A 20,767-nucleotide genomic window follows, 5' to 3' on the forward strand; every position below is an offset into this window, starting at 1 on the left:
GCTCCCTGCTCAGTGGAGAGCCTGCTTCTCCCTCTCCCTCTGCCCCTCTCTCATGCCCTCTCTCTCTATTTCAAATCAATAGAATCTTTTAAAACAAACTGTGGTTGCCAAATACATTTAAGAAAAAGAAATATACAAATGGCCAGTAAGCACAGTGAAGATCACTAATCATTAGAGAAAAGCAAATCAAAACTCCAGTGAGATACCTCCTCACACCCATTAGGATGGCTACTATAAAAAAATCAAAATAAGAGTTGATGAGGAGGTGGAGAAATCAGAACCCTGTGCACTGCTGGTGGGCACGTAAAATGACAGAGCCACAGTGGAAAATAGCATGGTGGTTCCTCAAAATATTAAAACTAGAATTGCAGTCCAATCCAGCAATCCCACATCTGGGTACATGCCTACAAGAACTGAAAGCAATAGCTAGAACATGGAAGCAACCCGCGTGTCTGACAACAGGTGAACAAACAAACAAAATATGACATGGACACACAATGGAATATTGTTCAGTTGGAAAAGGAAGGAAATTCTGCAATTGGCTCCAACATGGATGAACCTGGAGGACATTATGCTAAATGAAATAAGGCAGTCACAGAAAGACAAACACGGTATGATTCCACTTATATGAGCTACTGAGGGTGGCCAAATTCGAGACAGGAAGTAGACTTGTTACCAAGGGCTGGGGGCAGGGGAGAATGGGGAGCTAAAGGTTTAATTATGGACAGTTTCAGTTCTACAAAAAGGAACGAGCTATGGAGATGGCGGGTGGTGATGGTTGCACATGATTATGAATATAGTTAATACCACTGAACTGCAAACTTTAAAATAGTTAAGATGGTAAATTTTATGTTATATGTATTTTACCACAATAAAAATTTGCAAAAAAAAAAAAGCGATAAAATACCTTAAATCCTTTCATGGAGACAGTTTGGGATACTTTAGAAATGTAAGAAAATCCTATAAATTACGATAGCACATTCCATCATTACTGTGTGTACTATTAGAAAGGCAGATGTAAATTTTTTGAAGTTTCTCTTCCCTAAAGCAGTCGCTCATTTTGCATGCATAATCTGTGCCCTTAGCTGAGTCCCACCTGTTTAGTATTTACTCAAGAGCTTATGGAAGTGCTAGAAACAGTATCCAGTGTCGGTATCTACCCTGACTCCATCCACAGAGCTCTCAGCACAGAACGTGGCACATAGTAGGTGCTAGATAAATGATCACCAAGGTGATTGTCAACCTCATCCCCAGGCAGATGATAGGAGGCCCAGTCCTGGGGTGGGGGGGGAACATTGCCCCTAAGCAGGGCCCCAGAGGCGGGGACAGGCTGGCCAAGCTGGAAAGACCCCAGGGAATGGAGCCTACAAAGGAGGGGATTCATACAGGAAGGGGCAGGCAGGTACAGAGGCTGGTAAGGGTCCAGCTAGGCATTAGGATGGATAAATCAGAAATATGTTAGTCTCCTGGGAGGGCGCCCTGGACTGGCACCTGTCCTCTTGCAGAATCCGTCCCTCTGGCCATCCGCCAGGCTCCTCACCAGCACCTGGCCCCAGGACCTGCCCTCCCATGGTCTCCACTGTGGGATGGCCTTCAAGTGGTCACCTCGTACTCCTGCCATCCCCCGGGCTGCTATCCGCAATCAGTGGACCTGGTAGCCAACCCAGCACTATTTCCGTAGATTTTGTGAGAACCATTCTTGTAATTAAAAAGCCGCACCGTACTGAGATTTGATGAAAAGCAGAGCCATAGACACCCCACTTCTTCCCCCAAATCCCCTCCCAGCCTCACTCAGTCGTTCTACATGTTTTCTTCCAGTAATTTGTCTTTTAACTTTGTTGAACATGTATTTTGTTCAGCAGATATTTTTGAAAACTTTATGTAGTTAAATCATCTTTTATAGATTCTAAGTTGTATGCATTTCAGGAAGGACCTGCCCAGTTCCAAGATTATAGCAATATGCTCCTACATTTCTACTGATTTTATTATATCTACATATCTATATACGTGTTACAAATATAAGAATAGATAGATATGTGATAGGTGATGGATATGCTCTTTAGTGCACACACACAGGCTTCAGATGCATAAAAGCTCTTTAATGCATCTGGAATTTATTTTTGTGCATGGTGTGAGGTAGGGATCTAGTTTAATTTTTATTAAGTGACTACCCAAAGGCCCCAGTACAGTACCATTATTGAATAGACCATCTTTCCTCTGTAGCTTGGAAACAGGGTCAACACACAGCTTCTGGTCTCTTTCTCACTTCACTGAGCCCCCTGCCTCATCCTGCACCAACACCATATCCTTCGAGTTACTCTAGCTTTGGAGCATGTGTTGGTGGGTGCCGTGGGAAGCACCCCGCTCTTTATTTCTGCTTCCCATACACTTTCTCTGTGCCAGGCAAACTTTCCCATCCGCTTGTGTCAACCAAGCTGCATTTTTTAACAGTTGGACTTGCAGTGGCTTTATGGATTCATGTATGAAGAATAAATCTCTTGGCCACGTCAGTTCTTCTCTTCCTGGAACATGGAGTCTTTTCTCTGTGTCTTCAAGTTTTCCTTCAACAGCTTCAGTAGAGTGTCATTGCTCTCTTCATATACATTCTGCACTTTTCTATCAGATTTAATCCCGGATCTCTTACCAGTGGTAGGGCGATTGTAAATGGGATCTTCGCCCTCAGTGACGTTTTTCTGTGGTTAGAGCAGCTGTGGAGGAAACCCCTGCTTTGACACTCATGGGGCACTTTTCCCTCCATGGTCCCCACCCTCTGGAGGACTCAAGTAAATCCTCCCCAGTGTTCTAGACGCACGCTCCTGTCACCCACAAGCATTCCGTAATTCACAAGTGTGTTCATCGCCACCACCTCATCTCATCCCCACGGCATCCCCACAGATGAGGGGACGGGCATGGGAGAGGCAGAGAGACTTCCTGAGCTCACACAGTGGGCTGTAGCGGAGCTGCGACGTTAGCCCACCCCGCAGGCCCCTGGGGGCTTGCTCTCCCTTCAACCTTCCCACAGTCATTTCAAATTCCAGCAGGTTCAGGTGGACTGACTGTGGAACCATGAGTAGAGGGCAGGAATCCTGGGTTTTGTCCCAGCTGGACCCTGAGAGCAGCCTGACCTCCTCATCCCGCCCAGGCCCCCGGAGACAGTCACACAGCCGGCACAGATAGGGCGTCCAATCCCTGGGGCGTTTCGTTCTTCGTTCGCTCAGCCCCTGCCTGGATGACCAGGCTTCCCCTCATTCACCGTGGGGCTCCCCTTCACTTGCCTCACAGTCCATCCTCCAAGGTCAATAGGCCCTGGGTTGGGGGTACAGGCCACAACGAACGGTCCTCTGCACAGATAAGGAGACAGGCCCCAAGAGGGACCCAGTCTCATCCAAGACCCACGACAGAAACCTATTCAGCCCAGCAGGAGGTCAGGGGCTTTTCCTCCCTTGGGAGGGCTCCCTGCTGTGGCAGCATCCTGCAGGAGAACAAAGGCTACCTCTAGGCCTCCGTCCCCCCCACCCCACACCCCGGTGCACAATGCACAAGGCTGGCTGCCTGCCCACCCCTCGGCCCACCCACGAGACTGGAGCAGGGAAGTGGGCGGCCGGCCAAGGTGGGAGTAAGCTCTCTGCAGCGACCAAGGCGGAACGGAGGTACCGAGGGCCAAACCACCCCTAAGGCCCTGGAGTGGCGCCTCTGATAAGCCTAGCTCAAGCCCCAGGATTTGAGCCAATCCTACTAATCCCTGGACACCAGGCTAGGTAGGGCAGATGGGAGGGGCCTCGGCCTCTCTGAGACTCAGAGACCCCCAGACCAGTGATAAGACAAAGCCCTGGACCCCACCCCTGCCTGGTGCTCCCTCACTGTGTGACCTAGAGGAAGTAAGTCTCCATTTCCCCATATGCACCCAGGAGATGCTAGTCCTCACCTCCTCCCAGCCAGTGGTGGACTGAGGCCCCCAAACCGCTGATGTGAGAGATCCTTGTTGACTGTGGTGATGGGTATGAACCCCTCACATACAGAGTGAGCGAAGTACCATGTTATTTCCTCGAGTCAAATCCAGCTTCAAGCCCCCATGCGGGCAGGCCAGTGGGAAATCCCACAATGGCCATTTTCCAGGTCACTGTCACCCTCCCAGGGCCCTGGGGATGACTTAGGTCCAGAAAGGAGGAGCCGATGCTGCTAGTCACCATAGATCATGGTCACAGGCGGGGCACCTAGAAGGAGGCACCCCCATCTACCCCTCTTCCCACCCATGGGGCCCAAGGGCTTATGGGAAGCTCTGGGTGGCCTGGAAGGCTGGCCTAGACTCTGGGGCCCCCAGAATCCCTTCACCTTCCTGGTCTATGGACACACAGAAGTTGCTCAATCCTCATGGTGGCAAAACACCTCCAGCTCTGTTCAGTTCTCAGGGGTGGTTCCCCGGGGCTGGGCTCCAGGAGGGATCTGACCAGGGGAAGGAGGGGCTAGGCCAGCCTCCTGCCCCAGATCCAGGGAGCTTCTGCCCCTCAACACACAGCCCTGAGTCCGCTGAGCCCTCGGCTTTTGCAGTGGGTCTGAGGTGGGAAAGGGGAGGAGGGGGAGGCCTGGTCCCTCGCCAGGACTCAGAATAGCAAAGCTCCCCAGTGACCTCTCCTTTCTTTCCTTGCCAGCTTATCTACCATCAATGCCACCAGCCAGCCATGTGCCCAAGTGATGGCCTGACCTCCAGTAGGCTCCCTGGGACAGGACAGCAGTTCCCAAATAGTCCTTTCCAATTAGCACAGATATGCCTGGTGTCATCCCAGGAGGCTCCGAGACCCTGCGCTTTGCAAGGGTGGGTGAGACATACAAATGACAAGTAACAAGCACACTCCACGGAGGGCTGCCCCGCGGGGCCTGGAGCTGGGCGCTTGCTGCATACCCCCACATCCACTTCTCCCACCAGCCGCATGAGGGACGTACAATGGGAGGAATTGAGGGAGAAGTGGCCCCCATATGGTCCCATATGGGGAACTGCAGAGCTGGAGTTCAAGTTCAAGGCTGGCTGTCTGGCTCTGGAGTCGCTGCTGGTGGCTGGGAAAGGAGGGATGGTAGGGGTAGGGGGTCCAAGGCTGTGGGTCCACAGGGAGGGTGAGGCAAGCAGTGCTGGGGCCCCCAACACCCGGCATGGCGAGGTCTCTCCTGCCGCCTGTGTGAAACTAAGGGAGCACCCCACCCCCCGTCGCCCTCCGGGGCTGAGCTGGGTCAGAGCAGGAGGTAGAAATGGATCCCCCAAGGAAGGACTTTCTAACAGTCCAACTCTGAGGGCCTGATCCCCCTGTCCTAGGCGGTGTGCAAGCCCAGGTGAGGTGGGTTTACTCGGGAGCCCAGAACTCTGTGGATTCTCACCCCTGGTTTTAGAGGGGGTTCCTTCCTCCTCCTCCCTGAGGGGTCCTCGCCCTGGACTGCCTGTCAAGTACCACCTATTGGGATATTGGCATTTCTTACTTGAATCACCAGGAGGGGCTGCCTCACTTTCCAGTTGAGTTTCAAAGAGATTTAGCCACTGGCCCATGGCCACCTAGCCAGCAGAACCAGGAAGGCACCCAGGAGTGCCATGGGAGCATGGGTCGGCCTGGCCTGGGTGCAAATCCCACTCTGGCTTCTGTGCTGGGTGTCCTTGGCAAGTCACTATCCCTCTCTGAGCCTCTACTCTCTTCTCTAAAATGGGGGAAAGACCGCCTACCTATCTGAGAGTTCGGTGGGGCTTGCAGTGCACAGGGTCTCAGGACAAACACCAGGGATGGGGGGGGAGACGCCTCCCTGCCCCACCCTTCACTCCGACCCATGGGTACCACCCGCCTCCAGCTCCCGAATACCCCCCACTCTCCGCACAGTGGCTCCACCTTGGCTGCTCCTAGCAGCCTCCTCCGTGGCTCTGCTCCAATCTGACCAGATGCGGCTACCAGCCCCTCCTACTTGGAATCCCCTCCTTTTCCTGATCCGCGAGGCCCTACCGCCCCGGCTGCCCCCCTCGCCCCTCCGGCCCACTCGGCATCAGCCTCTTGCTGCCGCCTGCTGCTGGCCTCACTCCCACAGCACAGCAGTGTGTCAGCGGTGCCCCGCCTGGAAGGTTCTTCCCCGGAACGTCCACCAGCTGGCTCCTGGGGCCTGCAGGTTGCTGCCCCGATCACGGGCCCAGATGAACTCTCTGTCCCCTCCCACCGCACGTGTCTTTCCCAGCCCCTGTTTTATTGGCTTCTACATTATTTGATCATTTTTACTATTCTCCCTTGTTTGCTGCGTGGGACGCCTGTTCATCTTCTCCCCGCCGTGTCCCTGGAGCCTCGCGCACAGCAGGGGCTCCGGAAACAAAGTGGGAGGAGTGAACCTCCCATGGGAGTGGGGCTGACGCCCTGAACTGCCCTGCCCTGGGGACAGCCCAGCCTCCCATTCTGGGAATCAGGGAACAACTCGGGGCATTTACTTGTAATAGAGCACGGATGTCGCATGAGGCCCACGAAGGATGGGCAAGTCTCAAGGGGACACTCACTTGAGGGCCATGACCAAGTCTAGGGTCAGGGTCACGCCAGTAGCATTCCCCGGAGAACAGGGGCTCGCACCGCGAATGGACAAGAGGGAGACGAGGTCTGGAGAGTGGGAAGCCTGGGGTCCAGCCACGTCCCTCTCTGGGCCTCAGTCACCACACCTGCAGACGGGCATGCCGCTTCCTGCCCTTTGGCCTCCCCTGAGGAGAGGTATGAAGGGCCTTTGGAGACACAGAGTGCTTCTCACCCAGGAGAACCGAGGTGCCGCAGGCCGGGGCCCCAGGCCAGCCCCGAGCTCCTGCACGCAAGCAGGCGGGGAGTCAGCGGGCACCCATGCCCGGGGGGCTCACTTGGATAATCTTCATGGTGACACCACCAGTTCCGTACCGAGGACACGAGCCAGAAGGATCCCTGGCACCAGGCAGCCTGCAAAGGTGGGATGTTGGTGCTGGTGGAACCCGGCTGCCCTGCCCAGGTCTTGACAATGATGAGATGCTGTCACTGTGAAATGGCAAGCCTGTCACCTGCCTAAGCCACAGAAGGACACAAAGCCCAACCCCCCACCCCAATAAAACCCTGTGAGTGGCATCAGGATGGGCCCCTGCATTCCTAAGGTGTTGATACCCTGCAGTGGGATCCCCCTTTCTCAGCAGGTTCGGAAGGGCATGTGGCTCCTCATAAGTCCCAGCTTCCCGGGACTCGGGCAAGAAAAGGGCAAAGCAGGAGGTAGGTCTGGAAACTGACATGTCCCTGGTGACCATGAATTTGCACCCATAAACCATACACATGGCTTGGAGGACCAGGTCCTGCAAGAGAGGGTGGGGCAAGGCAAAGAGAGGCTCTGAGGTGAACCCCCCCAGCCCCCACTTTCTGTGGGTTTCCTGAGATCTGCCCAGATGTGCAGCTCCCTCCTGCCCTCTGCAGCTCTGTCACTCACACGGCACTGGGGAAGAGCCCTGCAGCCCTTTCCTAAGGGCCACCCTGGGGAAGAGCCCAGCAGCCCTTTCCTAAGGGCCACCGAAGCAGGGCTGGGGAGGGAAGGAGCAGGAAGACAGGGTGCCCCTGTGCAGCCCTTACCACCTGGAGTCCGAGCAGACGAATGGTGAGCCATTGGCCACTCAGCAGTAGCTTCCCAAGGGCGCATATCTTCATAATCCACCGGCTCTCCTCCTACAGCATCTGCTTTAGCGCCAAGATGCCCACCCGCGGGCACAAAGGGCACTGAGGTCCACCCACCGCCAACTTCAAGTTCTGTGAGAATCCAGAGCTTCTCTTGCCAAGCCCTGTCCCTTTCCCTCTAGGGAATTCGACCACCAATCATGAATCCCATTTTAGAAAGATAGAAACTGAGGCGGGGCGCCTGGGTGGCTCAGATGGTTAAGCGTCTGCCTTCGGCTCAGGTCATGATCCCAGGGTCCTGGGATCGAGTCCGGTATCGGACTCCCTGCTAAGCGGGGAGCCTGCTTCTCTCCCTCTGCCTCTGCCTCTCTCTCTCTCTCTCTGACTTTCATGAATAAATAAATTTAAAAAATTTTTTTTAAAAAAAAGATAGAAACTGAGGCTCTGAGAGGTTTAGACACTTGCCCAGACTCACACCAGGAATGAGTAGAGAAGAAAAGAGCTGAACCTTAGTTGGTCCAGCTCTGCAGCCCACATTCTATGGAACACCAACTCAATCCTGGGACGCTGCATTCCTCTCCCTCACGCCCAGCACCTCTCATGCCTTAGAGAGCCAGACAAAACCCACAGAACTCCTCAGAGACTCAGTTTCCTCATCTGAAAAATAGGGAGCATAAAAATACCCATGAAGGCAGAGTCCAAGTAATATGCTCAGTCAAGAAGACCAGGTGAGTTTTTCTTCCCTAATGATGTCTCTTCCTGGGATTCCCCCGCACTTGGGACTCCCTCTGCCACCACTATCTCACCCTCTAGACTCCCACAAACCTTTCACCTCTTCCCCAACCTCCAGGTAGAGCCCCAGGACCCACTTACCAAGGCAGGGAACATCCTGAAGATAACCTTCTTAAGTGAGTCACAGTCAGGGTACTGTTGGGGAAAAGTCAATGCCACTGTCTTCCAGGGCCCAGGATCTCCTGGTGCAAACCCACGTCCTGCCCTTTCACCAGCCAGGGCCAGGCACCCTATCTCCTGCCAGGGAGTCTAGAGATATCAGAATTCTGGACTTCTGGAATTATAAGTTATATTACAAAGGCATAAAAATAGACACATAGGTCAATGGAACAGAATAGTACAGAAATAAAGTCATACTTACATGGTCAATTAATCTTTGACAAAGGAGGCAAGAATATGCAATGGGAAAAAGACAGTCTCTTCAACAAATGGTGTTGGGAAAAAACTGGACAGCAACATGCAAAAGAATGAAACTGGACCACTTTCTTATGCCACACACAAAAATAAACTCAAAATAGATTAAATAACCTAAATGTGAGACCAGAAACCATAAAAATCCTAGAAGAAAGCACAGGCAGTAATGTGTCTGACATTGGCCATAGCAATATCTTTCTAGATCTGTCTCCTGAGGCAAGGGAAATAGAAACAAAAATAAACTGTTGGGACTACATCAAAATAAAAGCTTCTGTAGAGCAAAGGAAACAATCAACAAAACTAAAAGATAAATGGGAGATGTTTGCAAATGACATATCCGATAAAGGGTTAGTATCCAAAAGATATAAAGAATGTATACAACTCAACACCCCAAAAATGAATAATCCAATTAAAAAAATGGGCAGAAGACATGAACATACATTTCTCCAAAGAAGACATACAGATGGCCAATAGACACATAAAGAAATGTTCAACATCATTCATTATCAGGGAAATGAAAATCAAAACTACGATGAGATATTACTTCACACGTGTCATAATGGCTAAAATCAAAAACATAAGAAATGACAAGTGTTAGTGAGGATGTAGAGAAAGGAGACCCTCATATGCTGTCGGTAGGAATGCAAACTGGTGCAGCCACTATGGAGAACAGTATGGAAGTTCCTCAAAAAGTTAAAAATAGAACTACCCTAGGATCCAGTAATTGCACTACTAGGTATTTACCCCCCCAAAAAAATCCACTAATTCAAAGGGATACATGCACCCCTATGTTTACTGTAGCATTATTTAAAATAGCCAGATTATGGAAGCAGCCCAAGTGTCCATCAATAGATGAACGAATAAAGAAGATGTGGTATTGGGGCACCTGGATGGCTCAGTCAGAAAAGCATGTGACTCTTGATCTTGGGGTCGTGAGTTCGAGCCCTACATTTAGTGTAGACACTGCTAAAAATAAATAAATAAACTTCAAAAAAAAAGATAAATTATTTTTAAAAAAGATGTGGTATCTATATAAATGAAATATTATTCACCATAAAAAGAAGGAAATCTTGCTATTTGCAACAACATGGATGGATCTGGAGAATAGAATGCTAAGTGAAATAAGTCTGTCAGAGAAAGACAAATACCGTTTGATTTCACTCATATGTGAAATTGAAGAAAGAAAACAAATGCAAGCAAAGGAAAAAAAAAAAGGAGAGAAAGACAAACCAAGAAACAGACTCTTAACTCTAGAGAACAAACTGGTGATCACCAGAGGGGTGGTGGGTGGGGGGATGGGAGAAACAGGTGAAGGGGATTAAGAGTACACTTATCATGATGAGCACTGAGACATGTAGAGAAGGACAGAATCACTACATTGTAGACCTGAAACTAATAGAACACTGTATGTTAACTATACTGGAATTAAAATTAAAAACTTAATAAAAAAGAAAAGAAAAACCAATTCTGTGCAAATCTTATAAATGAGAGAACTAAAAACAAAATATTTGTTCTAACTGTACCTCTGTTATTTAACCGCATATCCACCTAAAATCATCTCACTTACAATAGATGGTTCAAGGTCCTCACTTTGAGAAACACGAATCTAATTCAAGCCCCACGTGGTAAACAGAGAAGCTAAGAGAGGCACAGAGCCTGTCTGAGGACACCCAGCATGACTGGCAAAAATGGACATGAAGCCAGACCTCCTTGGGCCCTTTCTTCCTGTGATTCTACCACTGGGATAAAGATTCAAGAAGTCTGGACACCGAACATGTCAGGCCCTAAGAGTCAGACCCTGTCGGGGCCGCAATACTAACAGGTCACACCAGAGGTAATGGCCCAGGCCTCTGCATACCCCAGGCCGTGAACCCAGAGTAGCTGTGCCCCACATTAGATGTGTGAGCATTCCAGCCTGGGGGTGGAGATCGTGCAGGGGGCCAGAGTGCCGCTGGACAAGTCAGATTCCTCTCTGAGCCTCAGTTTCCTAATCCGTAAAATGGAGCAGTCATTTTGCCTGGCAAGCAGGCGCTATTCGGAGGCTCAGACGAGACTGCAGCCATGGGGCCGTGTGAAGAGGTACAGAGCTCTCAACAAACATCAGAGGGGCGTCGGCAGGCACCATGTCCTGGTGGCATTCCCCATGTCAATTTCCTGCCGTCATGGGTCCGGCTCTGACGTGGGTCCAGCGCCACATCCCTGTTTATTCTCCCTATCTTGATGGAATTTTTTCCAAAAAGGATGTCGCTTCTCTGCCACTCAGAGGAGCCGTTAAGCCAAGCCCTTCCCCCCGAGCCGAGGAACCATCTTCCGCCTACCCACCTGATTCTGCTTTCAGTGTGGAGGGGCTGTGTCGTCCACGCACCCCTCTCCCCCAGCCTGTGGCTTGTGCCTGCAATAACAGTGACAGTAACAACAGCTCACAGTTCCTGGGCTTCCAGTACCTTCAGAGACACTTGAGATAATATGCTGATGAAAAACAGAGGCTATTTAAAAAGAAGACAAAAGGGGGAAAAAAAAAAAACCAAAAGGCTCTGCAGCCAGCCTTCTTCCCAACTTCAAATCCCAATCCCACCACTAACCAGCAAGACACTTCTCTGTGCCTCTCTGTGCCTCAGTTTCCTTATCTAGCAGGTTGGGATAATATCAGTAGCCAGTTGTGTGAATTGTTGCGAGAATTAAAAGTAAAGACTTTAGGACACAGTCTTTTGAACAGTGCTTGGCACATAGTAAGTGCTCAATAACTGTCAGGCATTATTATTACTGCAGAGGCGGGAATGGGGGGGGGCTGCTTAGGAATATGGCTACTTCCTAGCTGTGTGACCTTAGCCAGTTACCCAACTTCTCTGAGTCCCATCGTCGTAAGGGTTAAATGTGGTCGTGCCTGGGGCAAAACAACTACTCAATAAAAATTGGCTACTCTTCCATGCCAGGCACTGCGATAATCTCACCGAATTCCCACAGCAGAGGCGCATTGTATCCTGTGCCATCGGGGACTGAGTTCCCGTGCCATAGGGTGAACCTCTGTTTTCTGGCTTCCTGTCTCTCTAAACAGAGGCACCCATGAACTGACTTCAGACTAAAGTTGGCCTTGGGGTGGGGGGGGGACAGTCGGGATAACTGAGTTGAACCTCAAGTGCCAACTGGGATGGATTGGGAGGGGCTGCCTGGGAAAGGATTTTGAAGTCACATGCAGGCTCAGCAAGCAAGTGCATGATCCAGTAGTGTCTTCCTCCGAGAGCAAGAGGTGGGAGGGAGGGGGTTCCACACATGCCACCTATTTGCCCACCCTTCACCCTGGGGGAACAAATAACATTTAAAGGGCCCAGTTGACTTAAATATTCCTTAATTCTGCATGTTAAGTAGCAGCAGCTCTGGGCGCCTGGGTGGCTCAGTCGTTAAGCACCTGCCTTCAGCTCAGGTCGTGATCCCAGGGTCCTGGGATCGAGCCCCACATCAGGCTCCTTGCTCAGCGGGAAGCCTGCTTCTCCCTCTCCCTCCACTTGCCAATCCTCCTGCTTGTACTCTCTCTCTCTGTCAAATAAATATAATCTTTAAAATCTTTTAAGGAAAAAAAAAAAGAAGTAGCAACTGAGAGAAGTTGGGAGAAGAAGGCGTTTCCGTCCAGTTCCACTGTGATTGAGTGGGCAAGGAGAACACTGACGCTGGACGGGCCAGATGGGTTGGGGGCTCCCTCCTCAGCTCCTCAAATCAGAAGCCACGCCTTGGGACTCAGAGCCCTGCTGCCCCCTTCGCAAAGCGAAATGACTCATGGGACAGCGTCTCCATCTACCAAGACTTCCCTTCAGCCCACTCCCCACAAACCCCAACCCCCCCCCCACCAAGGTATGTGCCCCAGCCTAGAGGGCAGGACAGACAAAATGCTCCCTCAGAAAAAGTGAGTGACTTGCTCACCCAGTGCACTGGAGAGTTTGAACAGCATGGCTGGCGGGGCAATGAGGCAACGGGACATTCCCTTTCCTGACCTTTGACCTTGCCTGCCACAGGAAGTGGGGGTCTCTTTCCACCACTTTTCTGTCTCCAGGGCTCAAGGGATGCCCCACCCAAATGCAGCACCCCCAAATCCTGAGCATCTTGGCCCGGATGGGGCAGAAACACCTGAAATCCCTGGTTGGAAACCCAGCTGACATGGGTGACCCTGGGCAACTCATCCTGTGGGAGCCTGTTTTCTTGTCTGTTAAATGGGGAGAGACGACCTACTGCATTGGAACTTTGTGAGAAAATGTGTGTAAAATATCTGGTACAATGGAAAGTTTCTTTGCCCCCTTGTCACATCCCCTCAACGGGCTCCAAGAAGAACTAGAGGTTCCCGCCCCCCAACAAGCCCAACTCCTCTCCAGGGGAAGGAACCCCCTCCCCACCCTCCGAACCGGGCTGGGGGCTGCGAGCAGGTCTGGCTCCACCAGGGGGCGCTCCCTCCCCAGCAGGCGTGCCCTCACCGCCCTGTTCCCGTCGAGAGGGACCACCAGCTCGCCCGGGGGGGAAAAAGTCATGGAATTATGCGAGACACATCCCAATCCCTGAAACCTTTTTAAAATTGTTTAATACGATTTAGAAATTATGTCTGAGAATTGAGGAAATCTGATAGTTTTTTTGGTTTTTTTTGTTTTTTTTTTTAAAGATTTTATTTATTTGACAGAGAGAGACACAGTGAGAGGGAACACAAGCAGGGGGAATGGGAGAGGGAGAAGCAGGCTTCCCGCCGAGCAGGGAGCCCAATGCGGGGCTCGATCCCAGGACCCTGGGATCATGACCTGAGCCAAAGGCAGACGCTTAATGACTGAGCCACCCAGGCGCCCCAATCTGATAGTTTTTAAAAGCTCTTGAAATAAAAAGGGGAAACAGTTTCGAAGGAAACCCGCGGTGAGCAGCGCAGAGCTCCTCCCCCGCCCACGGCAGAGGCGCCCACGGCTAGCTCGGCCATCAGGGCCTGCAGTCCTCTGGTCCCGGCCCCCCGCTGCCGGCCCGCCCCCATCCCGGGATCCCAGAACCACTCCTGCCTCTGCAGTGCGTCCCCGCGAGGCAGCCGGTCGGAGCTTCTCGAGACAGCCCTGAGTGCTTTGCACCTTTTATTAAGGTGCCCTCAGGGCTCCCAAGAGAAAAAAGCCCCGTGTGACGGGCCCCTCAGTGTCTCTCCCCACGGCTCCTCCCTCCTCTGTTCACCATCCTCAGCCACGCTGGCCTCCAAAAAGGCAGATTCATTCCCACCTGGGGCCTTCTTCCCTGGCCGTTCTCTCTGCTGGTGAGGAAACAGGCCACAACGGCCAGACGCCACTGTTCAGTACGAAAGCCCCCAGGTGACCCTGGTCCAGGCATCTACCCTCCCTGGGCCCCAGGCTGCCCACTGCTGTGCTGGACTCGTGCTGGGTGTGATGCATGTCTGGGGTGCAGGCAACACCCTGCTCCCCAAGCACAGGACACAGATGGTGCTGTGCCCACGATGAGCTCAGCCCACAGAACACCCAGCCCTGGTCAGGCCTCCGGAGCAATGAGACCCCTAGCCCAGCTCCCAGACCCTCCTCACTGCCCCACACCCAGGCCTTTGCCCCTGTGGTTGCCCATGACACTCCCACCAGCCGATCCAAGACCTGCCCACCCTTCCCGACCCCGCTCAGGATCCACTCAGCACAGAATCCTAAAAGAAGCCCAGATACCAGAACCAGGTGGAACCTCAAGGCCCCCGGTCCTCTGCCCCTTCCAAGCAGCCACTTGGGGCTCACAGACAGGGTCTGCAGTCCCCCACTGGGGAGGGACACTCCACAGTCCATCCAGGGCTGGCAAATAGAGAACATGGAGACCCAGAGGGAAAACCAGGGTGAGGTCAATCTCAGAGGACCTCCTGGGGGAGGGAGACTTTGCGCTCATAGTTATGGGTATTTACTGGACAAATAGTTATCCAACACCTGCTATGTGCCAAGTACTATGTCAGGCATAGGAACTGTGAACAAGATAGACATGGTCCTGCCCTGGGAGAGGGGGGGAGGGGCACAGTGGGAACTAGACACAGAAATACTGTGGTGAGAATAAAGCAGGGCAGGGGTAGAGAGCATGCAGGGGGATCAGGCACCTGAAAGGTTATTTGGGGAGTGATGAAGCTGAGGCCGTTTGAGCCAACAGAAGCCCTTCTCAGGCAGAGCAGACAGCAAACACAAAGGTCCTGGCTGGCTCTGGACTAAAGGCCCCTCCTCCAGGAAGCCACTTCAGATGGCTTCTCCTGATCCACACTGCATCTGCACTCTGTCCCGCCAGCTCCGCCTGCCTCCCCCTGGGGGCCCAATGCTTGTGCTCAGTAAGATCATCTGTTGGATAAACCAGGGAGAAGATGCATCCACACTGCAGAGGGGTGGTCTGTGTCCCCAGGAGGCAAAGGCTGGGTGTTCTTCATTCTGGCATCCCCAGTGCTCAGGGAAGTGCCGGGCATACAGCAGGTGCTCAGTAAGTGTTGAACAAGTGTGAAATAGGGAAGTGATGCCAGAAAACAAGGCCAATGATGGCTTTTCTCTGAGGACAAGGCTGTCCCCCCCCCCACTCCCCTCTGTGCCCTCGTGCCCCATCTCCTGGTGGAAGGACACCCACCCTCAGTCGGCCCGTGGGGCCATGACTCCTCAGCCCAGCCGGGCCCAGGAAAACATTTCTGTTCCACTGGAGATTAATGTCTGTTCCTTTGTCGGATTGTCGGTGGTGCATGGTTAGGGGGCAAACCAGATGCACGTGCCCTCCAAGAGCGGCTTGGCAGTGGCCGTCCATCCTGGAGAAGGCAACCCAGCGAGGGGCTGGACACAGCCGTGGGTGTGAAGTACGAGGAGCGAATGAGTGCGCAAGAACTGAGGGTGTAAGTGCGTGTGCATATGAGGTCCGCATACGTGTGTGCAAAGACAGGAAAACATCTAGAGGAAGATGCACCAAAGTGATCTCTGGGAGATGGGATCCAGATGGGTTTTATTGGCTTTTCTGCTTTTCACTATTTTCTTGAGTTTTCTACCCTCAGCCTGTGCTACTTTTAGACTCAGAAGAGAGCTAAATATAAGTAGCTTTTTTAAGGCCATTGATGCAGAAGGCAGAGAGCAGGCAGGGAAGAGCCTGGTGCGGCCGGGCCTGAGGTGAGGAGGGGCGCTCTGGGGCTCAGGGAGCACAGGCGACCACAAGACAGGACACTGGGCCACCAGCCGCAGCTTCCTCACTCACCAACTCCAGTGTGACACTGACCTCCAGTCCCTCGTCTGGGTTCTAAGCTCTTTCTGACCCTGATGCTCCAGAATGATCTGTCCCCTATCCCATCTAGGGCTCAGGCCAGGAGAGGCTGGGTGTGAGCAGCAGGAGAGACACATCACTGTAGGTGGTGCTTCTGGGCCTGGGATTCTGCATCAGGGGAACCTGCCCGCTGGAGGGGCCGTCGGCGACCTCCCATGGCCAGAGACCAACGCTCACAGTTAGCTGCTGCCCGGGTAGGAGGTGAGACTCCGACGGTAATTTTCTTCAGTGCCTGCGGTGTACCTACACCGAAACATGTGGGCAGAGGCAGTAAAATGCTGCTGTAGCAGGGCTGGGTCCTACTGGGGGGAGGGTTCACCGAATGGCAGAGTCAGGTGGAAGGTTGACCGGAGGTTGACCTGTCCTGACCCCTAGTGTCCAGCCAGATGGCCCCTAAGTCAGGATCTCAGCTCCTAAAGGACCCTGAATCTCCCTCCAGGCAAGGGCTCTGCAGAGGCCTTTAAGAAAATCCCCTGAGGCCTGGTAATCGCCACATCCCATTCCCCCCCACCCCTCCCCCATAGCCTCCCCCCCCCCCCCCCCACTCCGGGCAGAGGCCTTGGTCCTGCCACTGCTTTTACCACTGTCCCACCCACCCTGAGTTCTCCACCCAAGACGCTGCCCAGAGCAGCACACAGTGGAAGGATCTAGGGCTTTGGCTCAGAAAAACCTGGGTCCAAAGCGACAGAGCCAGGCCAAGGTGCCCTCCACCACACTTCGGGGCCTCCCTTGCAGGAGGGGCAGACAGTTTGTAAATGCAGAGTTCCCTATGGCGAGTGCCTGATGGCAGAGGAGGACAGACACACAGCAGGGCAGGAGACACACAGCCACCACCACCTCCAGATGGCTAGCCATGAGGCTGAACCAAGTTGCAGAAGCAAACAGCTCAGCCCAGCGGCGTGACCCACCAGCCGCATCACCACGGAGCCTTCGAGGTCCCGGCCCTATGCTTCACCTGCCAGACGGCTGCCCCAGGTATCCTGGGGGAGGGGACTCTCCCCTGCATCCAGCCAGGGCCTGGTGGGGGGGGGACGTGGCCCAATGTCAGACACAGCCTGGTGTCTAAAGTGGCAAGGGACACACAACCCAACCTCCTGGCCTATGGGACTCCGATATCTGCAAATATTTATTTTCTTCTCCAGGACTCTGGTAAAGAAGGAGGTCAATAGAAGAAAGTCTCTACCTTCTGGGTCTAGCAGGGGTAATAAGCCAGGGACAGACAGGACGCCCATGGGCCTGGGCCTTGCGCTGGAGAACTGGAGAGAGGGTGGGCCACCTTAGAACCGGATGCGGTAGCTCTTCTTCGTGGAGGACCGAAGGGTGGCCTTCAGAGGTCTTGAGAGCCGTTCGACGGATGAGGCAGCAGGCATGGGGGTCGCCGACCTCTGCACAATGTACCTGGATGCCTGGGACAGGACCAAGGGGGAGGCCTGGAGGTACGGGGAGCTGGACAAGGCAGACTCCAGGAACCCGGAGCCTGAGGCTGTCAGGGTGAGGGTGTCGCTGAGGGAGAGGGAGGTGGCAGACGAGCTGGTGTCCCTATCAGGATCCGGGTCCTTGTGGCTGTGATGGGCTGCCAGGTGGCTGTGCGGGCCCTCCTGCTCTAGAAGGTTGTGAAGCACTAGGTCAGGTGTGTGGGTGGGTGACAGTCCGTTGAAGTGCAGGCTTTGGTAGATCTGAGGTGAAATCTGGGGGGGAAACAGAGCAGGGGAGTTTGGGTGTTTCACTCAGGACCAAGAGCAGGCTCACAGGAAGCATGGGCCCTGGGGTCTTCCCGGACAAAAGAAGTCTCCAGAAGTTTCCAGAGGTTTTTTCTCTCCACAGCCTGCTGGCACTGCAAGCTCACTGTATGCCAGGCCTGGCACCTAGCCCTTCTCCTGGGGCTGGCAACAACACTTTGTGGTCGGCGCGGGACTGTCCTCATCTTTAGAATGACGCCTCAAGCGGGACCCGAGTGGGGCCCCCACCTCTCCTGTCGGCACTCACCAGGCTGCACTTGGAGGCCCATCTCTAGAAGGCGGGAATGCTGAGCAGCTCCCCCTTCTCACTGACCTCTCCCCGCCCAGGACAGAGGGGTTCTCTCGCTTTAAGTGCCCACCACCGAGGGAGGAAACGCTAATGGCAGACGCCTCTGGAGGAGGCTGGAGTCTGCCCAGGCAAGAGGCAGGATGGGACTCATAGCTGTCCTGCAAAATCCCCGGCTCCCTTTTTCTTTCCGCAGAGGGCCCTCCCATTCCCTCCATCCCTTACATGGCACCAGGAGACCCTGTGTCTGCTCTGGAGCGGCCCACGGTACCGGAGGCAGACAAACAACCAAACGCAGAGCCACAGACTCTGGGAAATTCTTTGAAGTCTATCAAAAGTACCAGGCCCACAGAGAACCTCCTCCTGTAGGCCCGATGAGGTGTGTCCTCAGAGACAAAACCTGTGTCCATGGCCTCAACCAGGGCCTCGGCAAATACACCAGCCAGACCAGCTTCATCCCAGAGCTGCCTGTGGCCCAGCATTCTGTTAAGGGACTGACGCTCCCCTGTCCCCGACTGGAGGGCCCTGTGGGCACAAGGGTGGCTGTGGATGGGCTGTCAATGGAGAGGGGCTCCCCAGCCTCCCACACCAGCATCTCAGGGAGCAAGCCCCGCCCTGCCTCACCTGGTGCTTCATCCAGTCATACTGCACGTGGGTGGACAGGAGTCGGGAACTCCGCGACCGGTCCTTGGGCTTGTAGGCTGCTCCCACAACTTTGCTCATCTGCGGGCACCACGGGCGAGAGTGAAGCCTCGGGGCTGACCATGGTGGGCCCCTCTCTGCCCCTGGGTCCCCCACGCAGCCTCACCTGCTTGCCCTTGGACTCCCACTTGCACCAGCTGCGCTCAATGTCTTCCGGGGAGCGCTCCCCAGCCCACGGGGACGTCTGGGTGATCTTCTGCAGCTTAGCCCACGCCTCAGCCTCAGCGTCTGCCTTCCCATTCAGGAGAGCCATGAGCACCACCTGCTCCCGCCGCTGGTACACCAGGGCCTCGGCCAGAGCCCGCTCCTCCCTGATGTAAGGGGCTTTCCTTCATAAGATGCCCTCACACCACAAGGTGGGGCAGCCTTCCCATGGACCCCAAGAGGGCTTCTCCCTCCTGGGCCTGATCCTCTCCCAAACTTCTCATCCCCCCCCTGAGGCCCTACTGCCCGGGGCCCATCATTAAACAAGTGTCCAGGGAATGTTAGCAAAGCCCAGATTAAACTGACCCCCGACAAGTCCTACAACCTTTCCTACCACCCTGTGCTTCCCCCCTCCATGGAGGCCCGACACCCCATCTTGACCTTACCTGGGCCGCCCCTTGTGAAATATTTAAACATCCTTTCCCTCCCAGGGAAACCCTGCCCCTGCCTTGTTTGCTAACCCCACACGGGACTGTAGAGACATATGCCTCAACAAGAGGAGAGGAGCCCCAAGGACGGTACGGGTGCTTGGAAAACTCCTACTTACACATCAAGACCCAACTCCAAAAAAATCTCTTCTCCTATGAAGCTTTTTTTACTTGATCCACCCAATGAGGTGACTGTCCTCTGAGCCATTCCTGTTCTTAGCAGTCCCATCGCTTACCATATAAAACAGTAGCCATGAGTTTGCATGTCCGTTTCCCCAAGGGGACTGTAAGTTCTCTGGGGCAGGACCTGTGTCTGGATTGTTTGTGATCTCTAGGAACTGGCACAGAGTCTGGTACTCAGCAGGACCTCAATAAATATTTCTTGGAATGACCCCAAATTCTCTGAGACTTGGTCAGGAGTAAGAGCGGGACATGGGTGGAGGAGGAACCTGGAGAGGAAAGGAGCTGCAAGCAGCAACCTGACTTCCCCATGAATCAGGGAAATAACACAAGCGTCTGGTCAGGACCAGAGCCCCGGGCACTCTCCTACCAGGGACCTCTAGCCACATAGAAATGGCCTCGGCAGGGAAGCCAGCCCTGGCTAATCTGGACCCAGCTCTGGAGCCGGGGCCCATCGAAGGGCTTGCCTTTTTGCATTTTCTGCTGGTTTGTACCATTCAAACTTTCAGCTGAGCTGGGCTCATAGGTCATAGATGCCACCGTATAGTCAAGTTTCCTGCAGGTCCCAAGCCTCTGGCTTTCTGAAGGCCCTCCCCAAAGATGCCCAGCACCACCCAACCCAGATGAGGCTGCCCAGGACCTGCAGGGAGGCTCCCAGCATCCCCCTCCTTGGGCTAACTCACTGCAGCTCTGGACGGAAAGCCTTCTGGGCAGCGTCGGTAGAGTGAGCCTCCTCCTCTGAGCTTTTTCTCACTTCAAGATCACCAACGATCTGAACATCCTGCAACCTTTTCCAAACACTCAGGCCAAATGTCCCTGTGATTTAACCAGACCCAGCTCAGTAACAAGAACTGGTCTAGCTCCCCTCCTCTGATCCTTCTGCCCTTCACCCTCCACCCTCAAGGGTCAGCTAGAAACCCCTTACCCTCGGCCTGCACCTCATGATGCTTACCACACGCCAGGCATTATGCCGGCTACTCAACAAATACCTGAAGGAACCAGACACTAGCCCTAGAATATGCTTGGTGCACAGGCCAAAGCATCCTGCCCCCCGTATAGGCTTCGGAGAGCCATTCTGGCTGGCAGGATGGATCAAATCTAGTGGAGTTCCACCTGCATCGCTGT

General features: G+C 53.7%; 1 protein-coding gene across 2 annotated transcripts in view; it reads right to left on the minus strand.

The window, feature by feature from the left end:
- Nucleotides 1–16,748: 16,748 nt before the first annotated feature.
- Nucleotides 16,749–20,767, minus strand: part of EFCAB8 (EF-hand calcium binding domain 8) — a 65,157-nt gene continuing 61,138 nt past the window's right edge. For both annotated transcript variants that reach the window (XM_064572930.1, XM_045885533.3), the window contains exons 23-26: nt 20,326–20,458; nt 18,937–19,141; nt 18,753–18,851; nt 16,749–17,791 (exon numbers count right to left, since the gene is read on the minus strand). In XM_064572930.1, the coding sequence (XP_064429000.1) occupies nt 17,381–17,791; nt 18,753–18,851; nt 18,937–19,141; nt 20,326–20,458 (848 nt within the window). In that variant the 3' untranslated portion in view covers nt 16,749–17,380. The remainder of the gene's footprint in view (nt 17,792–18,752; nt 18,852–18,936; nt 19,142–20,325; nt 20,459–20,767) is intronic.

Source organism: Mirounga angustirostris, unplaced genomic scaffold (genome assembly GCF_029215605.1).
Source record: "Mirounga angustirostris isolate CCGP_5_RB_7025 unplaced genomic scaffold, mMirAng1.0.hap1 SCAF_10, whole genome shotgun sequence".
In the NCBI taxonomy this organism is placed as follows: Eukaryota; Metazoa; Chordata; class Mammalia; order Carnivora; family Phocidae; genus Mirounga; species Mirounga angustirostris.